A 26,829-nucleotide genomic window follows, 5' to 3' on the forward strand; every position below is an offset into this window, starting at 1 on the left:
AGACATTTTTACCTGAATACCTTTCCTTCACAACCCTATGGTTTATGTGGTGTCTGCATCTCTCTCAAAACACTATGCTTAAATCTGTACTTATCAAATCCCTGAATAAACAGACAAAAAAAATGCATAATTTGTTTTTCATATAGACCCCTGCAGAAGCATTGACTTGGAATTACATATCCTCAGAATGCTAGATAGCCAGATAATGACAAGCAGAAATTGTAAGCCAGGCAGCACTGTTCTCTAAAACAATAGCTATCTTCAAGGATCAACCTACTTCTATTACTACTTTCATTATTACTACTTTCATTCATTTAAGTACAACAAACCACTTAGATAACTCTTTCATTTTTAAGAATGCTAAGTACAAGATCTAAGAACTGAAGAGTTTCCTAAAAAAAAAAAAGAAACAACTACAAAGTAAGCAATGAAGCAAGCAGTTCTGAGAATGATTATGCAATGATAGGAGCTTACATATGAAATTTGTGTAAGATCTCTATCTTAGATCTGTATCATATTTTTTTCCCCATTCACATAAGGTGGGTTATTTTTTAATTTGTGTTCACTATGCAGTCATAACACCAAGGTCATCATAATGAGAGCTATATTCTTCAATAATCTGATCTTCCCTCAAGCAAATTAGAGAAGACATTCTAATGTATTAAATGCATTAAAAAATGAATACTCTAGCTATTACATAGGCTATTTTGAGAATATAATGTATTTAAACTATCTCAAATCCAGTGTCTATTCAAGCTGATGCCTAAATCATATTCCATACATCTTTATAATTGTGCTAATTTTACAGAAAAGAACAGTATGAGTAGATGAAGCAACTGTCCATATAAAACACTGAAGAGACAAGATAACATCTACACAGACTATTAATCTAAGATACTGCAGCTGTTTTTACGATTTCCCAAATACCACAGTAGCACCAAGACCTGAACTCAAGTCTTCCTAGTACTTGCCCTGCTTGGGTATATTGCCTAGTATGTGCAGACTTCTGTACTTCTGGTAAGTTAGGGAACAGTATGCAATATATACTTCCTCTGGAATACACAATATGGAAATAATATAATTGTAATAGACCCAGTAATTTCAATTAACTGTCTTGTGCTGTTGTCTATTAGGGAAGAATTTGGTATTCTGAATTTCAGTTAAACAGACTCTAATTTTAAAACCACTAAAAGCACACAAATACAAGTGGAAGCTGCAGCAGACAGCATCTTCCAAAAACAAAAGGTTATTAAGAAATTTTAACTTGCAACATTACAAGTTCTGCTAAGAAATTAAATTTCCTAACAATGTCAAAACAATATAATTACAGGATATCATACAAATGAAATACATGTAGGTAATAACTGCTTTCAACTTTATTTTTCTTTTAGTCTTATCTCTCTGATTCTTTAACAACAGAATAAAGAAAATTACTAATACAAAGCACAGAGTGCAAAAGGTAAGGGCCAAGTGAAGCAAACGTCCTTGGAGTGCAACTAATTTGGATGCAAAATACATTGCTCTGGAGGAAGTAATAATCCCGAAGGTACCAGTGCGTGCAAGCTTCAAAGTACTGGTTAAAGCACTGAAAATTTCTTGCCAGTATTTTTTCTGATGGACATATTTCTCATTATTGTATGTGGCTTTGGATTCTTTTGACTTCTTCACAGTTCCAAAGACAGGTCAGCACCACAACATATCCTCCTCTTGAGCTGTGCCTTAGAAGAACCATTCATTGCTGTGTCCATCTTTTAAGACCAAAGCTAGTAAAAGTAGTCTATCACCAATCAGGTAAGCTAACTGGCTAAATAGCCTACGAAATAAACTGTTAAAACTTACATTTTTCTTGGCTGATAAAAGAGTAAAACTGAAGAAGATACTGCTGTTACATGAAAAAATCAAATAAGAAGTTTTCCATTCTACAGTCAAACATCTCCCACATCTCTGTGACTCACAGAAAATAATGAGCAGTGAAAAATAAGCAGGGAGAGAAAAAGTCCAAAATTCAGAATCCAGAATCCAGCCCTTGAGAGCAAGTGCCTGAAAAACATATTTGTTTGTATTTTATAAATCACTGACTGCAGAACTTCTTGCTGAAGGATGCCTCTACAGAGGATTCAGAATCCATCTTCATAAAACTTCAGATGTTGATAGAAGACTGTTATATCCCTGAAGACTTTTATAATGGAAATACAGGTTTTTCTTTCTGCGTCATCATGAGAAAAAATCTTCAGAAATAGATGTCTGATGCTTTTTGATGCTTTTTTTTTTTTTTTTTTTTTTTTTGGTAATGTCTTTGTAATATGTAACATAATCCTCTTGACCAGGGAACCTTTGGTTGCTTCAAGATCATGTTTCAGACAAAGGGAAACAGAATGCCTATTTATAGGGCTATAAATACTTTTTATGGGATATATTTTAATTAGGTCCTTGGTACTCTGTACATACCTAGGATATAACTTCATGGTAAGAAGTTATGGTTTTGATTGGAATGGTAAGACTTTCTTTAAAGCACAGAGAAAGGTGTTCACCTTTGGCAAACATATCAAGTTTGTTCAAATAACTTGGTCTTCACAGTACACAATGCAAACCCCAAATCAACCAAGCAGTATCTCCCTTGCTAATTTTGTGGATGTGACCAAGAAGTGGGCTCTAACTGACAGAACACTGTAGGTGAGTAATACAAAAAGCACTGGTTGTCTATCATTCCAATATCAACACTAGAAACCTAAGGGCTTGGCCAATGTATCTGCCCTACAAATTTGGGCTTCATGAATAAGCATTGTCTGAGACCAACAGCCGTCAGCCCCGTAATTTTGAATGAAGATACACAAGTAATTCCTAAACTCTTCAGAATTTTTGCTATTACAACACATATACCAGCTAAAGTGTGACCAGATAGAAAGCTCTACTGCTTTAAGTGATTCTAAGAGATTAGCTGCTGGTCAGTGTAAAGAAAATTGTACACGTAGATCATTTGGTTCTAGCTACACAGGTAACTGAATATATTCTTTAGTGAGGTTTTAACACAGGACCACCCTGTGAGTCCATTACCTCAAAGAGATCACTAAGAAGCATTTTAGGATGAGATCTCTCCAATGCAAAATTTGAACCAGGCAAAAAAGAAGTTGCTAATATCTGCTAAATCAACCTAACACATCCTCAACTAGGCTATTGAAATTCTGGCTTCCAAACAAAAACCATTCCGAAACTCATCCCTTCTTGCAACCCTAGGCCTTCCCACATCAACTAGAGAGAGAATAAGCCTCTGAACACATGCAACACAGACTTACTGACAGGATGACACAGAAGCAGTTCAAACAAGCTAAAGGTCAAAAGAGTCTCCTTTCTTTCAGCAGCCTCTAGAACTGCCAGATCCAGCCCTGCAGAGCTATCTGTGACAGAAAACATGTTTCACTTGATGTCTGTAAACTAATGCAAGCAAGCTACCAAGAACCTGGTCCTATTCTACCAGCAGCACCTACCTGAATTACTAGAAGTTCAGTACACTCACACATGCAAAAAGCCACAAAAAAAGAAATGCTGAACTAGAAACACTTCCTGAGTCATTGCCAGTTTCTTATTATCACAGACAATAACATCTTTTATACAACACAATTATTCCATCCTAAAAGCAATTTTTTTTTTAATTGCTGAAAGGCTGTATTTATTAGATTATCTTTCTCCTTCTTCAAGCTACATACCCAGACTCACTGTTCTCTCATCCTGTAGTAACTTCAACAGTTATTTGTAACAACTTCATCTAGAGAAGAATAGCGACAGGCCTTTAACATCACAAACCTGTAATATCAATAGGTCTGCAACATCACAAGCAAGGTCTTGATGAATTCTGGAATTATGTTCCAATTCACATCATTCTGCTGTCATCTTCTGTTCTCTCTGTATTGATTCAAATATAATAGCCACCTTTTCCATACCCTTGCTCCTACCGTTCTCTCTGTCTCTGGCTTCACAATAAACATCACTATCCTTACAAAACCAGATGCAAAGCATCCAGTGTTGAGTCCTGGTTGGATTACCTTTAAAGTAGATCCCATTTTCTCTGTGTAATAGGGAGGTCGTGTATCTCACTTCTTTCCCTGTCTTCTGCTGAGGAATCTTTTACTACTTTACTATGCCGATTCAACTCATCTTCTTACACATCCTAAGTTTATCCTGATAAAAATTTCAGATCTCTAGGTACTAGCTTTTTCCCTTCTCTCCTCTTACCTACCCACAATCCAGTTACCCAGTTTCTTCTTGTTCTTATTCTCCAGTTGATTATTCTCTCAGGTTAATAAGAAGCATCTTTATAAGCTTTCTTCATCTTGTGACCATAATTTTAGCACCTTAAGTTGTCATCACCCCTTATCTGCAACAGCCAACACAGTCTTTGCATAAAGAACTGGTTCAAACCTCTTCAAAGACATAGAAGGGAAATTAACACTGAAAAAAGCAAATTTAATGAAGACTGCTGTAGTCAACCAATGGCTAGGGTTTCAGGTTTCACTTCTATATTCTTTGCCATTTTAGAAATTATATGATCTAAAAATTTCAGACTCTGCACAACTTGTGCTCAAAATTCAAATGGCTGTAACAGTATCAGTGTTTTCCCTCTGAAGAGCGATAGAAGATTAAAGAATCATAAATGTTGAAAAAAACCTCCAAGATCACCCGGTCCAACCACCCCCTGTAGTGGGTTTACATGGCAAGGTTTTGGTAGCAGGGAGACATAGGGGTGGCTTCTGTGAGAAGAATATAGAAGCTGCCCCATGTTAGATAAGAGCCCCGCTGCTGGCCAGAGCTGAGCCAATAAACGATGTTGTTTGCAACTCTGGGAGAACAGACTTAAAAAAGGAAAAAAAAAAAAAAAAAAAAAACAACCTGCTGCTATACAGCAGCTGGGAGAGTGAGAAGTGAGAGACAGCCTTGCAGGCGCTGAGGTCAGTGAAGAAAGGGGAGAGGTGCTCCAGATGCTGGAGCAGCAGTTCCCCTGCGGCCCCTGGACAGGCCCCTGGTGGAGCAGGCTGTCCCCCTGCAGCCCATGGGTCCCACATGGAGCAGATCTCCACGCTGCAGCCCCCCCATGGGTGGAGGAGCCCCCGGTGGAGCAGGTGGATGTGGCCTGGAGGAGGCTGCGGCCCATGGAGAGCCCCCGCAGGAGCAGGCCCCGGGCCGGAGCTGCAGCCCGTGGAGAGGAGCCCACGCAGGAGCAGGGGGTCTGGGGGGAGCTGCCACCCATCCGTGGGGGACCCGTGCTGGAGCAGTTTGGGACTGGGGGATGGACCCCGTGGGACGGAGCCGTGTGGGAGCAGTTCCTGAAGAGCTGCAGCCTGTGGGCAGCCCCCGCAGGCTCAGTTCGGGAAGGACGGCATCCATGGGAGGGACCCCACGGGGAGCAGGGGCAGAGAGGGACCCTGAGGGAGTGGCGGAGGGAAAGCGCTAGGGACTGACCGCAGCCCCCATTGCCCTGCACCGCTTGGGGGGAGTGGATGGAAGAGGGTGGACGGGGGGAAGGCGTTTTTGGTTTCTTCTTTGTTTCTCACTTCTCTAGCTTGTTGATAATAGGCAATAAATTTTAGTATCTTCCTACTCTGTTACAGTAGTTGTTGAGCGATCTCCCTGTCCTTATCTCAACCCTTGAGCCCTTTGTGTTGTATTTTCTCCTCCTTTTCCTTTGAGGAGGGGGAGTGAGAGAGCAGCTGTGGTGCAACTCAGCTGTCCACCTGAGTAAAACCACCACACGCCCCTACCACCAACCATGTCCAAGATAAACATAATAATCTCCTCCTCAACATATCTCTAGCATTCAGCATTTTTGACTATAAGAATGCTGTCAGAACAATCAAAATCCATGGCAATATGTTAAAATTGTCAGGTCATTCCAGAAGCTATGCACACAGCCAAGCACTAATTGGAAACTACATCTACACAACCAGACTCTCCCACTTGCGGCATACCACAAGAAACAAGCCTTCAGCTTTTCTGCATGCATTTGTCTAGAATGTGCAGATCTGCTTTCCTTCAACACAGCCAAGAGCCTTTACCTGCTGCTTCTGCAGTGAGAGCACTTGTTAAATATTTCATAAGGGACTTCTCTGATTTCAATATGCTGTCTTTCCTATCTTAACTCTTTTTTTTATTATTATTATTTCAATCAGCTGAATAGTATCTTAGAGCTTTTACAATAATAAAATCTGTAATAGTTGTCTGCAAATTAAAGATATAATACCAGACGACTAAATAAGACAACATGGCCTCAACAACCACACTGTGCCCATCAGAGCTCTTTAACAAAAGCTGCCATGACTCAATTAGGGACGTTCCATTACAACTTATGTCCATAAACGTCAAAGCACATTGTATTCTTTCAGGGTAACTCAGGCACTACAAAATCCCTCTGAAGATGGCTTCCACTTTTCTATTAACCTGATTTGTTGGAAAGAAACATTTTCCCTCATTAACAACACGATTTGTACAATTGTAAAAGGGGATTTTTGTGCATCATACTTTTTACAGCATTTAAGATGTTAAGCTTTTCATTTTTTCCATTTTGCCATGATATTCCAATTCATCACTGAAGAAGTCCTCAAAAGCAAGCCACAAGGAAACCAATATTTCAGGTTCGAATTTATCTTAGAGGGGTACATTGTACATTGCCAAAGGAAGCAGCCAAAAGTAAAAGCAAACTAACGTGGCTGGCTAAAGATGAAAAGGCACCACACTGAGCACAAGTTATTTTGGTATGGTAGGACACTGTCAGAGCTGCAGAGAGGGAGATAACAGCTCTATGAAGCACAAACCTGAGAGCTTGCAAAAGAAAATTTTTATTATACGAAGTAGTTAACTGTGATATAAAATTTTACATATGCTAAATAAATATCACTTTTTTTTTTCTGTCACTACAATCTATACTACTCAGCAGTGCTTGATAACTTTATGAGGTCCTATTGCCAAATAGCATGCAATTAGGAAGTCAAAATTTTGTCATAAAAACGTGTGCTTTACTACCGCCTGAACAATTTTCTATACATTAGTCCAAATTCCATACATTGTACTTTTTAAGAGGTGTATCTATATCTCTAAAATAGATAGCTGATAACGTAAACTATTTTAAAAAAATCCTTTAAAATCGTTTCTGTATGTTTAAGAATTAAAGCAAACATCAGCAAAGAAAGGGGCACAAGCAGGCTTGACCCACCTAGGGTATGATGTTCTGCTGTGCAAGAGCATCATATCAACTGCTCCTCAGTGCAGCTTCCCACCTACTGGGGAAGCCCAGCAACTCTAAGCAAGTCTCCGTGATGTTTCATATCACTTAACATTTTGGAAATCCAATTGTTAATGTTTCCAGCAATAACAGGAATCTCTGTAATTTCAGGTTAATTTCTAAATTGGTGGTGAAACATTCGACTGTAAGCACTTGTAAGTAGTTTAAAACACTTGTGTTTAGGCTGTTCCCAGTATCTACAATGTTTTCTTATAAATCTAAAAATCAGCTAAGCATTTAACAGTATACTTTATCTAACAATCTACTGTCCAGAAATGATTGAAAAGATGTCAATCTACAATATGCAATGCTTTAACTAAATACTTATCTTTCCTAGACATACTAAGATTGAAATTCATGTAATTTCCTAAATTCTTTTTCTACTTGTCAGCTCTATAATATTTCAAAAAGGGTTAGATTCTACTTAGATGAAATATCAGAACTGTTTAAATTTAATTTACAGCATCTTGTACTTAGACCCACATTTCTAGAAGCATGTAAGCATCCTGTCAAGATCATAATATAGTTGCTGCTTTCATAGTTGAACTTTCTGTATTATCCATTTGAAAGGAACTTCCAAGTTACTTCCAAGTATCAAATAACTGAGTTACTCCACAGCTTACTGACCTTCTTCCAAGAAGCAGACTACTGCAGCATATGAATCAACGTTACTAAAATTCATACTACAAAATCATTACAATGCCTGTATTATTTAAATTATAGCACTTACTTCTATTGGGAAAGATTAATTATATGCCAAATGAAGAAAAAAAGTGATGGAGATACCATTCTAGAACAGTTCCATTGCTGGATTCCCAAAGACTGACTACTTTTGTACATGAGACATGAAAAATCCCAAACTCAGGATCTCAGGAATAGCAGCTCGCACAGCCTATCCTCAGTTGTCACTCATGTGAGTGCATATATCTAAAATTTCACAAGCAACTCTGACTATCTTGTTTTAGCATACATGACATACATTTTATTTAATTTAAATATTGGTATTTTGGTATGCCTCCCTAGTCATAAAATGCCAGCACAGTATAATTTCCTAAGTCTCAGCACCAGGGGGACAGATGAACTAGTCAGTTCAGGTTGCTCATCTTCCACATAGGATCTGAGTTTTGGACAAAAACAGAAAAAGCATACTGTATCCCATGAAATAATTAATAGCCAGCTTTAGCATGAATCATTTCTAATTATACATTATTGCAACAGAAATTTCAGCTGTTCACTGCACATGTTTTCAAATAGCTCAATAGACATACTAAGAAACAGAGTTGGAATGAAACTCCACAGAAATACTAATCCCAGAGACTTCAGTGTGGGTGTCAGGGTTCGTCAATTTTATGTGTTTTTAGAAGTGCGTGCATGTGTAAAAAAAAATAAAAAATAAATCGAAACAACAAAAAAAACTCAGGTCTGAAAAATGTGAGCAGAAGAATGATGGCATCTTCATTACTCCAACTGTAGGTGGGCGTAAGTAGTCAAGGGGTATTTGTAGTTGATCTTATATATGTTATCCATAAGTTTCCTTGAAGATGAACAAATAAGCATTCTTTCTGAAATTTTAATACCTGTTTAATTTCTATTGATTTTTACTCAGGAGCCTTCATTTATAAATAGACACCTGAAATTTGCCAGTATTTTCCACAAAGAGTTTTATTTCTTCCAGAAATGACAGTATCTTTTGTAACTTAACACCTCTGGTATTACTTCTCAAATCATAATATATTGTCTCCTGGTGAAGAAAAACTACATCCTCACCAAAATGGTCTATGTTGGTAGAATTTCTTGAAGAACAGTTTGCAATATCAAAACCAGCATGACCTCCATATCAAATTAGTTTCTTCCTACATCTACTAGCTTTTCTACTTTATAAACAGTTGGGCAGGTATTTCTGGAAAAAGGCTATGAGATCAAAGAAAAATTAGGGTTGTTTGGGTGCCTGGAAAGTGGGGAAGAGGAATTTATCACCTCTGATGATGGAACCTTTAATTTGTTTACCTCCACTCAGTCCAGCTATAGACCTTGACCCCTTTCACCCACATCACATTCCCACTTCTAACTCCTGGATTCCAAAATTTCTGGAGTAATCTGTAACAATTGTTATTTCTCCTTTAAAAAAACAGGACCTAGGACCTGTTTCTACAGAGCTTCTGTGCAGATCAGCAAGTCATTTTCATCAGGTAACAAAGATTTTTTTTTTTTTCATATGCATCACAAAGCAGGCCTAACCTTCTGCTAGCAGATGTGTGCCATACTTATTCAAGCTACATCTTATTTAATGGTGCTTTTCACTACCGTCTTTCTGTTATTCAGTGGTTCAGGTCATCATACTAAGACCATAAAATTCATTTTAACAGTAAAATTTGATGTATTCACCCTCACAAAGATCACCTCTGCTCTCAAACTGGAATTCCAACACATGCAAGCTTGGGACCCACACTAAGACTTTTAAAAATGTATCTCTCCCACTCAGTAACTGTATTCATGCAGGAAAGAGCATCTCCTTTCCTTCCTCAAATTTTCCAATAGGAATTACAAATCCCCTCATTCCAAGCCTCCTCATGAAGAATTGTCTCTGTAATGTAATATGGTATAGTTTACATTATGAATCTTATTGATTTCATTGTGACAGCAGCCAGGATTTGAAATGAGGACATCCGAAGTATCCACAGTAATACCAGCATACACTGCAATCTCCAGCCTCAAAGAAGTTTGCTCTTGTCTTTGAACATATTCTGTGGAATTGGTTATTCACAGAAACAGTATCTAGCTAGATGTTACTGAGTGTTGCAATATACTGTAAAAACTCTCCACCTATCACTTTGCAGTCCAGAACACAAGAAAGTAATGATGGTGGAAAAATCTACGCCACCACACTCCATTCATCAGAAACAAGAAATTCCAAAGTCCAGAGCTACAAAGGAATATTGTGGAAGAAAGGATGCCTCCAGCCACACACTTCACTCCTCTTCAAGCAAACAGGACCCTGATTTAAGTACATTGGTACATTTGCTGTTTAATCTGCTTGAAAGCAGATTAAACGTTTATCAAATGATAGTGAAAGCATTATCATATGAACTAATAAAGAAAAAATACATATATATATTCAGTACAACCCCCAAATATAGATCATCCAAACTGGTAGTTAAACTTCTAAGACTGGGATTAAATATCAGTTATCAAAGGATAGCTCACCAGAAGTGGAAGACAAGACCGTACTTTTCTGTTTCTATTAAGATGTTCAATATTTTAATGCAGCTTAAAAGAATACTATGCCAATATACCACTTTGCATAGCTTGTTGGTTTTTTTTTTTGTTTGGTTTTGAAAATTCTAATCATTGATCAGGAAAATTACAATGACTTTAAGCAACATATATCAACAGGCATCACTGGAGCTATTCCTTGAATGACCTTTTTAAGCTAAAATAGAAAGAATTTCCACTGTTGTATTAAATTTTGAAAATACTAACCAAACAGAAAGCTTGGTATTCCTCAATGCAGGTAGTGTAGGAATAGGCTTAGCTGCATTTTTTTTATTTTTTTTTTTAAAGAAGAAAATATGTAAAAAATTTGTGCATATGCATACACGTGTATGTATTTACACACACACATTGAAGAGAGATGTCCAGTTCTCCTAACCAGAAGTAAGTGGTCAAAAACTCAACAGAAGACCAGAAAAGCAACTCTGATGAATTAACAGGCATATGCATTAATGATGAAGAAACTTGTGTTTCAGCATCAAATACAACAGAATGAATGGGTACCTTAAGCTTTAACATGAAATATGAACACAGTATGTCAGCTGCAGTAAAGCTACAATGACCAAGACCTCAGAAAAAACAAACACATACATACCTTCACTACAAAATGGTCTTTTGATGCCAGAGAAATTCACTGTCTCATGCAGCGTTTTTTCCTCTTGACAGTATTCACAGTATGTAACTATGCAGTGCAGTTTCTTATAATCATCAGAACATGCTCTGCTGCAGAACTGATACACTTTGTTCTAAATGCAAAATTGCAAAGCATCATGAAGAGGGTTAACATTAAATTTTAACATCTGGGAATTGCAACTTTAAATAATAGTTTGCCTTTAGGACAAAACTGTTACGTGCCATGTAAATAGATGAGCAAGCACACAATTAAAGTATGACTTCTGCTGCTAAAAACAAGTAACTCTTTCTCAGGCTCATAGTGAGTCCTACAAATATGCTGACAAAAAGTCAGCATTTCATATGAAAATGCAAAATAGGAAAATATGCCAATTGACTTATCCAGAAAAATTATATTGCAGTTATAGGTTTAAACTTTTGTAAACACTTCACCATTCTAAAAATAGTGGGGGAAAAACAAAACAAAACAAACAAAAAAACTTACCTCCCATTCCAGTACCTCTGGCTTTGAACAAAAAGAACTTTTGCAATAATTGCATTTCAACTGAATATCAGTGGGAGAGACAAACTGACCATTTGTTGAAGACTGCACACTGAGAGTCTGAAAAACAAAAGTATATACATATACATCACAAAAAAATAGTTACTTTTAAATTGTGGGTTTTTTTCATTTAACCCACATTGTTTGAAAATCTAGGAGTTTATAAATAAAAGTCAGCAGCATTTCTAGGCAAAAGCACAGCAGGTTAGTCTCTTCCCTTGACATCTTAGATTCTCCAGTCTTGAAACTTCACCCTCTCTTTCTCAGTATTTCTTTTATCTTACCTTTCTAATGTCTGCCATTTGAGACTATAATGCATAAATAGAAAAAAAAAAATCTCCCAAAATTGAACACCTGTTAATCACAAAAGATGTATTTTCAGAAAACTATAATTCACAGCTTGCCTTATTTTGGTCACAGAATTTCAAACAAAGACCTACAAAAAATATTTTCAAATCCAAACCTGACCAAAACAGATTATCATCACCTTACCTAATCATATCACTTCAAAATACAAATACTACAGTGAAAGGCCTTCAGCAATAATTTGAGTAAATGCAGGGTTTAAGATTAAGAAAAAAACTAGCTAACAGTCCTAGCTGGCCCTCAATCATTGTGGCTGGAAGATGCAGCCATTTAAATACCTAAGCCCTAAACAAAGGTTTTCAGATCAAGAAAAATAATATAGATTTCATGCAGGAATGAGAATTTAATTCTGTAACTGAATAATTCACTTAATGTGTTTCTGCAGCAATCAATAGAACACAATTTTATTGCACTTGCAATCTTCCAGTAGGTTTTTTATAAATCTCCCAAGACAATCTTTTGCATATCCTTAGATCAACCAACTACTGGAATATTATCCATGCAACTTTCAAGACAAAGTCTGAATAAGTAGTGATCACAGATGCCCAAAGAATCCAGAATATAAATTTCTTATATCCATCTTCTCTGCAAGCTTTGCAACAAGACATATTATTAGAGACATTCTCTTCACAGGAGATGAAGAGGTAATAACAAATCTATATTAGTGAAAATATAAAACATTTCTGTTACAGGGTACTTTGCTTCAGGCTGCTGTGTTACTAAATCTTCATCTATACTAAAAAAATAAATTGTGTGAAGACTGGTTATTGATGTAAACCTTCACATAAGCAGGCCAATACTGCTGAGTGTTAGCCTGCAGAGCCAACAGTATTGGTTTATGCAGATGCACTACTTCTGCATCAGTTTACAGATGTTAAGTAGTCATACACATTTCCCAATCATGGCCAGAACCCTAGAACCAAACAGCAGAAAACACGTCACATTTATCCCAATGGTCCATTATCCTATAACAGCTTGAAGTCTGATGCCTACATACTGCATTTACCGGTTTTATCCCTCTATATCCTGCAAACCTCTCTGCTGTTGAGAGAGATTTACTAGATTTTGGCTGCTCTAAATAGGTTGCTGAAGACTTGTACTAACATAGAAGCCACAAAGGCATTTTGACATCAAAAGTCCAACCTCTGTATTTCTCCATTTGTAGGTTTCCCCAAAAAGCAAACACCATTCTCAACACATGCTGCCATATGGATTATGTAATTGCAATGAAAGCCCTAGAAGCTCTAGTTGAAAACAAAGGGAAATCAATAAGCAAGTACACCCATCACACCAGTTTAGATACGAAGGAAATATTTAAGAACTAGCAGTTGTGACGACCTGTAGCACACTAAAGATAAAGGGAAGAATGAAGATGAAATATATCAAGTGCTCACAACAAGAATAGCAACTGTATTTTTCCATGTCTATAGTTGCGATTAAATGTGGTACTGCAAAACCCTATCTTGAGGGTTACAGCATAAAATACTGGGTTTTGCTGTTTTCTGATGTATGGCACTTTCAACTTCTTTTCCCTTTTGCTGTGGTAGAAATGTAGGCCCTACCAAGTCTAGGAGACTGGTAACTGAAGAAAAACAAAAGCTGAAGGTAAGAGAGAATGGAATTTTAGACTGTTAAAAATTCAAACTTGTTTTAAAGAATATTTACATCTAATTATAGATAAAAGCTAGCTATGTCATTAAGCATTACTGCTTCTAAAACAAAACCAGGTTTGTTGGTTGTTGTTTTTTTAATCATAAACTTCTATGGTCAAGTAAACATTTTCTACATAAATCAGTAAAGAACTGAATTCACATTACTGGTAGCTATAAAACAAGCAAAAAATAGCTGTTAAACCAAGAGTTAATCACAACATGATTTAGTTGCCTTCTTAAAGTTCCCATTATGCTGCAATTAAAGGCTGCTTCTGCATAGTATTTTAATGAGTCAAGATGTCATGCATGTAGCATCATCCTGTCTTGCCTCTAAATTACAAAATGCTTAGAATAGAGAGTATCTTTAGGAATTATCTGGAAGCATTCTTACACGAAAGAATCGATGAGATCACAAATTTGTTAAAGTCTTTCACAGATCACCTTGAACATCAAGGATTTATTGATGTTATGCTTTACTAAAGATATATTTGAGATCATGTGTGCGCGTATGTGCACATATGCACATACATCCTTAAATGGAATCTTAAATTCAATCCCCAAATAGTTATCTTTAATTTGGCTTTTCTTGAGCCTGAACAACAAGAGCATGGAAAGTGCCAAGCAAGATTAAATATCATTATAAAGCCGTTTTCAGGCTTCAATGCAACCACCACAAACTGCTCTAAGCTGTCAAATTACAGCTGAACGATAGACAGGCACAGCTCCGAAGTCTTCTGAGCAGACCAGTGTAGAAGCACAGATTCTGGCCTGCCCCTGTCATTACCTGCAGCAATAAGTGACAGAGGTGGTATCCTTGCTCATAGCAATACAAAATCAAATTGTGGAAACATTTCTGTGTGTAAAGGTGTAATAGGCAGCCAAACGTTTTTCTTTTACTAGTTCAGGAAAAAGAATTTTGTAAGAATTAAATTGTTCTTTGTTAATATGAAGAAGAAGCAAATATATATGAGGCAGGCACCCATATGGACTGTATAGACACCCATATGGCATCATATAAACTGTGCCACGGGGAAAGTTAGGGGCAATAAATTAAATAGGGAGGGAACTACACACTCCCCTTGCCCTCACACATACAGAACTTCAACCACCACACGGAACCCTCAAATATTTGTTATTATGATCAGATCTGAAACATTATTTCTCTAAAAAGCATGCCAAGCATCTCCCACATGCTTCCCATTTCAGAGAGACAGAGAGTGAGACAGAGATGTAAGGAATCTGAGAAAGAACACTTACAGACATCATAATGATGGTAAGGGAGAGATCAACACAATCATGGAAAAACAGAGAGTAACCTGATAAAAAACGTACTTTTAATTCTTACACATACTGGTTCTGAAACTCTTCAGATATATCCATAAATTGAAAAATAAAAGCTTTAACAATAGTATTCTGAGAACTTTGTATAGACTTGTGGTTTGGCAAGATAGCTTGCGTTTTAAGACATTTATACTTGTACTTTTGCTAACTTGGGTAAGACACTTGTACCACAGCCTCCATGTTCACAAGAAATAAATTAGCAGTTTTATTTTTCCTTAAGAGACAAGTTCAGCACAAGATCTTCAACTGACCCAGTAAAGTTACTGACAGCAAAACTGGATTTAAACAATACAGTTTTGGAGCAGTTCTGTACTTGAATCTCCAATAACATCTTCCAACATGAGCATGAAAGAAGACAAGATAAAGTCCCACTGCTCTAATACCAACTACCAAACAGCAATCACATTGGCCAGGCTATTTTCCCTTTTTTACCCTCTTTATTACAGGGATGAATGCTCTTGCAAGTTGTTTGCACAACGAGGAATACAGATATAGATATAAGTTGCACAACAAGTAACTCTGCTGAATCTCTCAAGCGTTTGAATAGATTAAAGCAACAATTATCTATAAACATAAGGTTATACATAAGGTAAAACAACAACCAACCCTAAAACACTGTAACCAAATTAGGCATTTAAACATTCCAACCCATCTGTAAACCAAAAGGAAGCTTTTGCAGAAGGGAGACACAGAGCTTGAACAGCAATTATTCCGCTGTGAGAAAGGCAACTTCTAACAAAGAAAAAAGTACAGGAAAAACAGGCACAGTAAGAGAAAGGGATGAATACAATGCCAGAAAAAGTACAAGAAAAAATATCTTCATTAGTAAAAAGTGAAAAACGTGGAGAATCATGATAAAGCAGTTTTTGTTGTTGCTGTTGTTTTGTTTTGTTTTCCTTTTTTCAAAAAGATCATTGCAGAAAGCATTCCAATGTGACTAAATGGAATAAATTGTGATCTCAATTTAGGTCCAGTTCCTATGTGTCACTCAGGTATAAGCCCCCCCCCCACGGGAACACAGAGTCCAAAGCACATGTTGCAGTATACTGTCCTCTCCATCTAAATACTAAACAAACAGAAGCAGCAGTTCTTATATTACCAACTTTTATCTAATGGTGAATATAATTTTATTCTTCTAGACAGTGAACACATGAAAACCATCAAAAATCAGAATCGAATAGAGAAGATTAGCCAAGCGACCACCTAGCTGTACTTGGTGCTGCTGAGGACTCACGGATTGTACGCTACAACTTTGAGGAGAGACTTCCACATCTTACTGAAACTATAAAAAAAAGTATTAGCCAGGTCTCAATAAGACCAAGAACCCACAAAGGCATCACTGATCTGCTGTTATATTCAACAGTGTTGCTAAATATTGATTTATCTGCAAATCCAAGAAGGCCCAGGTTGTACTTGTCATTCACTACCTTTATTTTTCTGCCTCAAATAGCATAGTTTTCATTTTGAGCACTCTTGGGGCTGCAATCAATTGTAAGACCACGTAGAATGAAGTAGATGCTGAATGAGTTTGCAAGAAGTCCAACAGATTTGTCATTACCTACTAACAATCCACATCTATTTTGTTAATCAGTTCCATTTAGATCGCACTGACAGACATCTACTAAGTTGGTTAGGACGAAAGCACAAGAACAGGGCAACATGTTGGAGGTCCCATCCAGGGAATGTTAAGGAAGCAATTAAGAGACTGACTTGCTTTCCAGTAAACTTAAAAGTTTCATGACAAATGGGTTAACCCTACATGGGTGTAACTGTTTCCTCACATGGTGTTGAACAATTATCAATCAAACAGCACACATTTGGGGAAGCTCTTTTTACATACACAAATTGAAACACTGTATTTGAAACATTCTTTGATCATCTACACATTAATCGCTACAACTCATTTTGCAAATGCTTTAACTAAGTCATATTAAAAAGATGACATTTTTAAAAAGCGTATCAGCCTCTTACAGCATGCCTACCATAAGGCTTGCAACAATCCAATTTCTGGACGTAATTTAAACAGCTGGTTTCATCCATAAAAGTTGTAATGACTTAGAATATAATTTTCCATTTCAGAGAGTCACTATTCCCCATGTCACAAACCTTTTTCAGCACAATATCCAACATGAGAATGTTGTTACTGTATTTAGCATAAAAGAGATGAAAATTGATGGTTATCAATGCACAGCAGCAAAACTCATCTCCGTATTGAGGCTGGCATGGGAAAAATAAGATGAGTAGTGGTATTGCTTTGGGTTCACTTACACCATCAAGGAGAAATGGGTTATTATTATCCTGTAAGTTTAAGATAGTAACTAGTGTTATTATTATGAAACAGCACTTTCTAAAGAAATGGTTACGAGCCAGAAGCATCTGCTATGTTAATCGTAAGTCATAAGCACATACGTAAAAGCAAGCTTGCTTAATACGCAAATATTTAACACAAAGACAGGTACACAGATATTTAGGGAGGAAAATATTTAACACAACAGCTAACCTGAAATTTAGCTACACAACTGGAACTGCAAAAGTTGTACAGTTTTCCATCAGGCATTGTGGCTTGATACTGAGGTAAAGAGTTTCGTTTACAAAAGTGGCAAATAATTTCCATACCTAAAAGAAAAACGTAGTTTACAAATAAAATAAGTATAAAATAGTAACACAAAAAATACTGGGTTACAGGTCAGCTTTTCAATGTAAAAAGCTAAAATTTTTCTGTTTTCCAGCCAGCTTCAGTAAGTCACATAAAACAAAAGAATTTTTTTTTTTTTTTAATTCTGTCATTAAAGCTAAGCACTGCATGTGAAACAGCAACTTCTACAACGTTCAGTAGAGCATTTTCATCTTAAGTTTGATGAATTAAGATCTATGTCTGCTTTGCATACTGAAGAACATAAGTTTTGAATTGATTTACTCATTCCTTTCACCCAGATTAAACAGTTTACCTAGAGAATGTTTCTATACAGTATAACTACCTCTGTCCTTCTGCAAAAGAAAAAAATTATCAATTATTGTTTGAGGAGATAAAATGGGGTGGCACAAAGACAATAAAATATTATTTCACGTGTGTGGAAGTTGCATTGCCATTCTGTGGCAGAGAGCACTTTATGTTGCAACATTTTTTTCCCCCCTCCGGAGACCTTAAGACAGATGAACTGTTTCAGAAATCAAGCAAAAATACTCGTGGGGAAAATGACCCCTCATGGATCCATCTACTAATGTTCAATATACGATAATCTTTTCGAAATCTACATTTAAAAACCTATTAAGACTCTAAAACTCTGCAGAGATTCATTCTAAAACAAGTTAACCCACCCCCACTGTTCAATCTTGGAAAAAAAAAATCAGGTCTACTCTTATCAGTGACGAAAATCCAACATCCTTGTCACTTACTTTGTGATTTTGGATATTTTGATTTTTGTGTGTTCATGCATGCAGTTGAGCAGTATGGCTCCATATATCCATTAGGTCCTATGCACTGAGTCATGTCAAAAAACCTGCACTGAGCTCTGCAGCCAGTACAAGATGTTAATTTGCCATATTTCTAAAACATAAAACAAAGCAAAACAATGCATTAGTTAAAACCATGTTCGGCTTTTGTTTTTAAATTAGAGTATAACAAACAGAAACTTATTTATTTCTGCAGTTCTCTCCCCCATCAGAACCTTCCTATACTGTCATTTTCTCAAGTGTAGTCAGCACTTGTTTCTCCCTCCTGGGACCTGGCTAAAACTACATTTCTGTGTAAAACCAAAAATAAATAAATATTTTAAAACTACCCACCACCTACAAACTGTGATAAGAGTATATGACAAGTTCTGCTGAGTTGGAGGGCTTGAAATGATGTTGTTTCTCTCTCCTTCATGGTTATATGGACAATGGTTTTATGACAAGAAATGGGAGTTTGGCATGAGGAAGGATAAATAATGGTGCTAAACTTGGAAGAAACAAAGTTGCACTCTCCCCCAAATAACATCCTTAATGTTATCACGTATGAGTTAGTTGCAGCAGTTTCTTGGTAACAGCACTATTTGGAGAACTTCTCTAGCTTCTGCAGTCTTCTAGTTCTAGTCTACCAGGCAGGCGAAATACACTGCAGAGTTCCTATACTCCTCATTTGACCCTGTAAGGAACCATGACTCCCATTAACCTGAAAACAGACTCAGTTCTGACATCTCTCAACACAGCAGTCAGTCAGTCAACAGTGTCCCACAAAACAGAATTGTTATATAAAAAGCATGGAGAAGTTGCACTGAGCAGAAATACCAGTGACAAAGTGAGTAGACAAAAATTAGTAGTTTTGACCTGCCACATCTATTATTTACCTAACAGTGAAGTATGTAGCCCATACACCATAAAGCCAGTTTCAGTAAAAATATCGAAACATCCTCCCTGGCCACGGAAATTTATAAAGGCTTTGATAGCAATCACAATAATTCTCAAATTTGAACAATCACGAGTCTCAGATCAGACAATCTCTTCTTATTGGGTATTAGAAAATACCCTTCTGACTCTTTGGCATGAAAGATTTCTTCCTGCCTTCTGTTCAGGAATGATTTTGGCATTGCCTCTCCTCTTTTTCAAGGTTTAAGGGGAAAAGAAATGCAAAGAATCTTTCACATCTGCTCCACCTTGATTGAAGTAACAGAAGCTTAAGTGGCTATCTTTAGTCTTCCCACCTCTACACATTTGAGAACTAGCTAAATCCAGTCTCACAAACACAGAAGACACTTAGGGTAGCATAAGATGACATCTTCCCTATATTAAAAATGCATACATGTAAACATACAAGCTTATGCCACAGATTGGGTGTAGCATCTTGCACAGACTAGCAAATTTTCAAGATACCTCAACAACTTCAAAATTTGCACAACACTTTGATGAAATCTTTGCTGTGTATTTCTTCCAAAAAGGAATCTGTGCCAAGCTAGCAAGCTTCTACCTAGAGAAAAATATTTTATATGGGTCCAGGATCCTTCTTTCCCATTTTTTTTTTCTTTAAAAATGTTCCCCAGTACCTGCTAATCAATCCTCCTAATGAGCCACAATATTGGAAAAAATCACACTAGGTACCAAGAGCTAAATGCACTAAATGCAACCATTGTACTGTTCTATGAGCTGCAGCTATTCCACCAATATTCACTCATCTCCTCTGGCATGCTGAGAAGACAAAAGTAGAAAATTGAGAATCCTTCAAGTTATACCATGTATATAGGAGATCACACTTTATATAAGACTTCTCTTGAAAAAAGTTCAATGAACAACAACTGTCAAAAAATCTGCACACACATATAGCCTTGGTACCTCTAGAACAAAACGAAATATAAATCTAGAAGCACTGGTACAAATATGCTGACATAGCTTAACGAAGAGCATCAAGGAATATGATCAAAAAACAACGTACAGGCAGGTGGAGCTCTCACAAGTTCTTGGTCTGAAATAAAAATCAAAGCCATAACAACTTTATATCAAGATGAAAATATAATATATTATAAAAGAATTTATAGTAAGCTGAACAGAGTGCAACTGGACACAATTCACTGTATCAAAGTACTTCATGTTTGGACAAAACCCCTTGGAAGTTGAAAAAGCATTTGCTAACCAACATCTCAATACATCAGAATTTAACTGGTATCAAGGAAGGCTCATGCACATGAAGTACAGTGCACTACCCCGTCCATTATTTCTGCATTTCAAACATCCTTGTAATACTGGAGTTGTTTACTGATTTGACACTAGATCTTTCAGATGCTTGTTGCTTTTAAGTCTATTTTACTATCTGTTAAAGCTACCAAATCTAGATCCGAAGTATCAATTTGCTTATAAATATTCCAAAATTAGAAAGGCAGGGTTGTTTTGTTTTTGTTTTTTTTTTAACTTTTTTTTTTTTTTTGTATCTGCTGAGTATCCATTGAACTTTAAACTACGCTAGCAGTACAAAGACCATGAGTTTCACCAAAAGAAAAAATCAAGGATGCAGAAGATTCTCTCACGATTATTGTTACAGCACTTAAGAGAATTTAAGCATTTCTGTATTACTAGCAACTTCAACATACGTTGTTACAGGAGTGAAGGGGGGACAGCTGTTAAGGAAAAAATAAAACTTAAAAGGCTCCAAACCTCTTCAAATTTATCGCTCCCAAGGACTCGTCATCGTGTCCTTCAAGCTGAACTTTCGGTGTATTCTTTTCAGCATTCCTCAAACTTCTAAATTTGAATACTAAAACCATTCAAAAACTAAAAAGTACAACACTGCTATAAAAGAAATTAAAGCAATGATAAAATACCCGAAAGTACTAATCAATCACCATTATACAGCTGCATTGCACTTTTTTTTTTTTTAGTAGTCCAACAGATAGGCTTTCCCCATTGACAGTATCAACAGGCATCCTTGTATTGTCCCATGTTTTTAGACAGCCATAATGCAAAACAAGAATTTTCTCCTGTTCTCAAGTGTGAAAAGTCAAGATGAGACTCTCCCCACAGTTTTGTACTCTCACATTCATCTCAATAGAATCACAGAATGGCTTGGGTTAGAAGGGACCTCAAAGATCACCCAGTTCCAGCCCCCCTGCCATGGGCAGGGACACCTCCCACCAGACCAGGTTGCTCAGAGCCTCATCTAACTTGGTCTTGAACACCTCCAGGGATGGGGCATCCACAGCTTCTCTGAGCAACCTGCGCCAGTGCCTTACTAACCTCTGAGTGAAGAATTCTTCCTATCCTCTAATCTAAATCTCCCCTCTTTTGGTTTAAAACCATTCCCCCTCATCCTGTCATCATCTGACAGACATAGGCTGTCTTCCATCTCTAAGAATTTGTAGTATTAATTTTAACCCATAGAAAAAGTAAAATTTGAGAATCCTTTCTCTGGAAGTATTCTTGAAGCTGGACTAAAGCAAACAGAAGCTTCATGGAAACTAAGTAGAACTACATTAACATCTTGGGTAGAAGAGCAATCACGAGGCATGGATTTATGGCCTGGATGCAAGACAAATTATGGTAACGACAGATCCACAGAACCAAGAATGGTATGAGGGTCACTACGACTCAGCTGCTGTCTTGTCCAAGATGAGAACTACAGGAAGTCATATGAAGCTCAACAGAACAATAGTAACACAAACAGAAGGAGGTTGTTCTTCACCTAAAAAGGTCAGCAGAACTTCTTACTGAAGAGCGTCATGGATGTTAACACTGTACGTGTGTTAACTGCAGAAGCACTCAGATTCATTTTAAAAAGTGAATGGAAAGTTATTCAAGTTTTAAGTGATCCCTCGATCTAAAATCAGAAGTAAAAAAAAACAACAACATTTAGGACAAAATATCATAAATACACCCATCCTGTTCTTACTGTTCCCTGTATGCCCACCTACATACACTGCAGGCATTGCAATTCCTGCTCTGAACCAGTAGTTGTTTTCATTCTCTTACTACGTAAGATTTTTCTTTTTAGTTCAACTTGAATATTTTAACTCTTCATAAGGAAAAATGTGTTCAGAAAAAAGGAAATGAAGAAAAATGTAAAGCTGTGTCAATGCTGTTAATGTATCATAGTCATGAGACAAAAAAACTTTACTGGTAGAAAGAAAAATGAAACAAGGAATACCAAAATCTTCATTATTGACTAAGAGGGAAGGAAACACAAAATACAAGACTTCATGATTTTATTTTAAACATCATTGCTTCATTCCAGAAACACAGCATCATGAACGGTCCTCCAAAGGTCAAGTCCAACCTCCATCTCCAGATGGAGTCCCCAGAGCTGGCTGCCCAGTTCTTGTCAAATTTGAGTATGTCCAAGGATGGGCATTCCAAAACCTCTCTGGACAACCTCTGAGTATTTCACCACTGCCACAAATTTAAAAAATAAAATTAAAAATTAAAAAAAAACTAAACTTGCATGTAATCAAATCCTTTGCGTTTTCAAATTGTGGCTGTTGCTTTTCAACCTTCCACTACGCACTTCCATGAACATTCCAACTCCAACCTCCATATAATCCCCTAGATCTCCCTTTAGCCTCCCAAGGCTAACCAAACTAATCTTACCCAAGCCTGTCCTCCCATGCCATGTGCTTCTGTCTTCCGAAACATCTTGGTAGCTCTCCACCAGACTTACTTTATTCTGTCAATCTTTTTCATCTAGGTTGATCCAAAACTGCATATCTTGCTCCACCATCAGTTTCTGGAGTACAGAACAGAAGGAAAAAAACCTTCCTCTCCCTTGACCTGATGACTACCCTCTTGCTAATACAGCACCACGTTGTCTAGAGAGGCTTGTGGAGTCTTCATCCTTCAAGATACTGAAATCCCAAATGGATATGGTCTTTGACAAGCTGGCTCCAAGTGGCCTGATTGAGCAGGGCAGTGGACACAACTAGAGGTGCCCTCCAACTTAGACATCTTTGCTGCAAGGGCACACTGCTAACTCCTGTTCATCTTGTCATCCATATGGACACCCAAATCTTTTTTCCATAGATGCTTGTTCGGCAGTCACACTTCCATTCCAGATGAAAGACTGACTTGCACTCTCCACGATACTTGTACTCTCCATGATACTTCAGGAGTAGACAAGAACGATTACAGACAAAAGCATGCACATTTTAAACTAGTCTCTGCTTCAGTTCCAGAGCTTCAAAGATGGAATGAGCTCGGAACCAACTAGCAAGAGAAAATATCCAACATTTTCCTTCTATACACCTCTTCTTGAAAATTCAAAATCCTTTATCTCCAACCTATCCCTAAGAGATTTTGCAGAGTCCTATGACACTATGAGTACATTTATGGCCTGCAATTTTAAGAAAATTTAAAGAAAGAATCATAGAATCATAGAATATCCTGAGTTGGAAGGGACCCTTAAGGATCATCAAGTCCAACTCTTGACACCGCGCAGGTCTACACAAAAGTTCAGACCATGTGACTAAGTGCACAGTCCAATCTCTTCTTAAATTCAGACAGGCTCGGTGCAGTGACCACTTCCCTGGGGAGCCTGTTCCAGTGATAGCTGGAATAGCTATCACTATAGCAGAAATAGCACCAATTAGGTTACTAATACCAAAAAAAAAAAGTTAATCTACAGGCAAAATTTATAGAAAACAACAGCATAATACCCTCTGATGAGGGGAAGCTTAATGTCTGACTACATTTCCCTTACTCCTCCTCCTAGATTCTGCACTGAGATGACCTAATTTTAGTTAGAACACATTCATATTTGACTTCTTCCAAAGCATGAAGTCCAAAGCAGAAGTGGAAGCCTGAACATTCTTGTCTTCTTCCACTTGATTCCAAAATCACTCACTCTTTCGTGACATTTTTAAACCCTATAACAGGCTTAATCCTATAAATCAGGTCTACTTCTCATGGTAAGTAACTAACAATAGAAATACGATAAAATACTTCAATTCTTAGGAGTCATTAATTCAGCATACATTTCAAGTCTTCATTCTGTCTGCTAGGATAGTATTAAACTCCAACTGCCAACTACAAAAATGGCTATCAAGACACAAGACAAAACAGTAGAATTAGATATATTCCAGAAATAATGGTACTGTGGCAACAGAAATCCAAATTCCTAGAAATAAGAGGAAATTCATTTGGAGGCTTTCTGAGGAATTTGCTCATGTCATTATTAGCAAAGGTGTCGACTGAAGGTATGATGAAAGCTGAAGTTTGGCGCTCTTCTTGTACATACCATAACTAAGAATAAAGATCAAGCCCAAAAACAAGTATCAGACCAATACTACAAATCCATGGTACTTCAGAAATAATGTTCACTTCTGTTTGCAAACTAGAACTTATTACGGTCTCCTTTCTTGAACCTTCCAGTTGCAGGAATATCTTAATAAAGCTATTAGTGCCTAAGATCTAGGCACCTGCATTACTAGCTTTTATTCGCCACTGAGAAGAGCAGTATGGCCTCTTTCACATTCCTTCAAAAGGACGAAGGACACATCTGCAGCCTAAGAGCATTCTTGCTACAATCTCTCCCATGCAAAGACCAGTTGATTAAGAACATGAGACCAGCTGATTGCTACAATGCTATACAGCAGCCCAAAGATCTGTTTACAGCTGGAGGAAGTCCCTTGCAATTCAACTTATACAGTCCACATAAGAGACCTGTACATACTTCTCAATCCAGGCAAAAGCTTCTCTCCACTATCTTTACAGAGTAACAGTTTAGAATTAGAAATAAGATAAAAATAGGAAAAACTTCCAGAAAATATTCACTGACAGACACACAGACAACCTGTGTTCAAACAGAAAGGTAAATGAGAAAGAAAATGGAAAATTTCTGGAAGTAGAAAAGCAGAGGTATTCACTACATGGAATTCTACAATAACGGAGATGCACTAGAAAGGCAATCAAGCAAGCAGCAGCTAAACTGCTTCAGATTTATTTGAAAGAAGGATGGTCCAGATGGATCCAGAAGCAACACACGTCTAAGAAAAGAACCAGATGTCAGCAGAATCTGTAACAGCAAAGAAAGAAGAAACCGTATTATTTATTGAGCCTTCTGAAATACCACACCCATACCGTCTCTAACCCGAAGAATAAACTCTTCCCTGCTCCAACTTAAGGTTAAGATTAGTAACGCGTCAAAAGCATTTGCCCATGTCTTAAGAGCAAAGGCTCTTAATAGCTGCTTTTGTGGTTCTTGAACACCAAGTAATTGGTGTTTCAGCTGAACTACACAAACAACCAAATCATTAACACGTCCACTAACTTTCCTCTGGCATCTCCAACTTCCAGTGCTCCCTCTTCTTGCCAGTTTCATTCCCACTCCCCAGACATTTATCTTCATGAATTTAAGGAAGGAAGAGATTAAGAATCCCTTCTTCCCTTACCTCATAAAGGTTACTCTAACTATATGAAACCTTTTCCTTCCGTTTCATGTTTATTTTGCCTTTTCTTTTTTCCCCTCTACCTCCAATCATTCGAGGTGCAGCAGTGCACTGACGTGGTTATATCTATGTCAACTCCAATACCTACTCATATCCCCTCCTTGCTTCCTCTTCATAACCACTTCCTGTGCTCCCATACAGATTACACATCACAATTATGCCTTAAGTATTTTTCTTCAGAAGTACATGGCTGTTTTAACATTTCTGATGAACCTACCTCATTCTATCTACTAAAATAGGAGTGAGACAGAATGGGAATATCCCTAACAGTTACTACTAACAACTCTGGTGCTTCAGTAGCCTGGTTATATAGTTGTAAGGGTTTGTTTATTTTTTTAATTGGAGAGCAACAGGTTCTACATGTGGGGGAAAAAAAAAAAAAAAGCAGAAATGGTAAAATAAATGGTTCCAGAAACTCAAGTAAATAAGATTTACTTATTTCTAGAGGGATTTGGTTTGCATCTGAGACACGAGAAACTGGAGGTATAAATATTAAGAGGCTTCAAAGAGAAACCTCACCCCATACAGATCAAGAATGAAAGGAAGTGGACTGTCTTAGTCTGGTACTAAGACATAGTACGTGAAGTAAGACAGCAGTAGTTTACTACATGAGGAAGAAGTTCTGTTATCAAATCACAGTTCAGTTGAACTGGCTGAAACCTCAACACTGTCTCTTTGGAGAGACCAGAAATAAAAATTTAAATTGAAATATTAGAAATACTGACTTTTTTTTTTTTTTTTTTTTTTTAAAGAGGCTGCTCAGACCTCACAGTTACTGCTTTTATCAGCTGTGTTTATTGAAACACAGACACTTGCAAAGAGTTTAAAAAGCAGTAACTACTGCAGGAAGCAGGA

General features: G+C 37.2%; 1 protein-coding gene across 7 annotated transcripts in view; it reads right to left on the reverse strand.

Annotated features, from left to right (window-relative positions):
* Positions 1–26,829, reverse strand: part of ZMYM2 (zinc finger MYM-type containing 2) — an 89,993-nt gene that overhangs the window by 25,562 nt on the left and 37,602 nt on the right. For 6 of the 7 annotated variants that reach the window (XR_004253245.1, XM_032187277.1, XM_032187286.1 and 3 more), the window contains 4 exons: positions 18,470–18,620; positions 17,574–17,689; positions 11,658–11,774; positions 11,136–11,286 (listed from right to left, as the gene is read on the reverse strand). Coding sequence is in view for 6 of the 7 variants with exons in the window: in XM_032187277.1 (XP_032043168.1) it covers positions 11,136–11,286; positions 11,658–11,774; positions 17,574–17,689; positions 18,470–18,620 (535 nt within the window). In the remaining variant the exon portion in view is untranslated. The remainder of the gene's footprint in view (positions 1–11,135; positions 11,287–11,657; positions 11,775–17,573; positions 17,690–18,469; positions 18,621–26,829) is intronic. The other variant, XM_032187302.1, reaches the window with a different exon arrangement.

This window comes from Aythya fuligula, chromosome 1 (genome assembly GCF_009819795.1).
Source record: "Aythya fuligula isolate bAytFul2 chromosome 1, bAytFul2.pri, whole genome shotgun sequence".
Taxonomy (NCBI): domain Eukaryota; kingdom Metazoa; phylum Chordata; class Aves; order Anseriformes; family Anatidae; genus Aythya; species Aythya fuligula.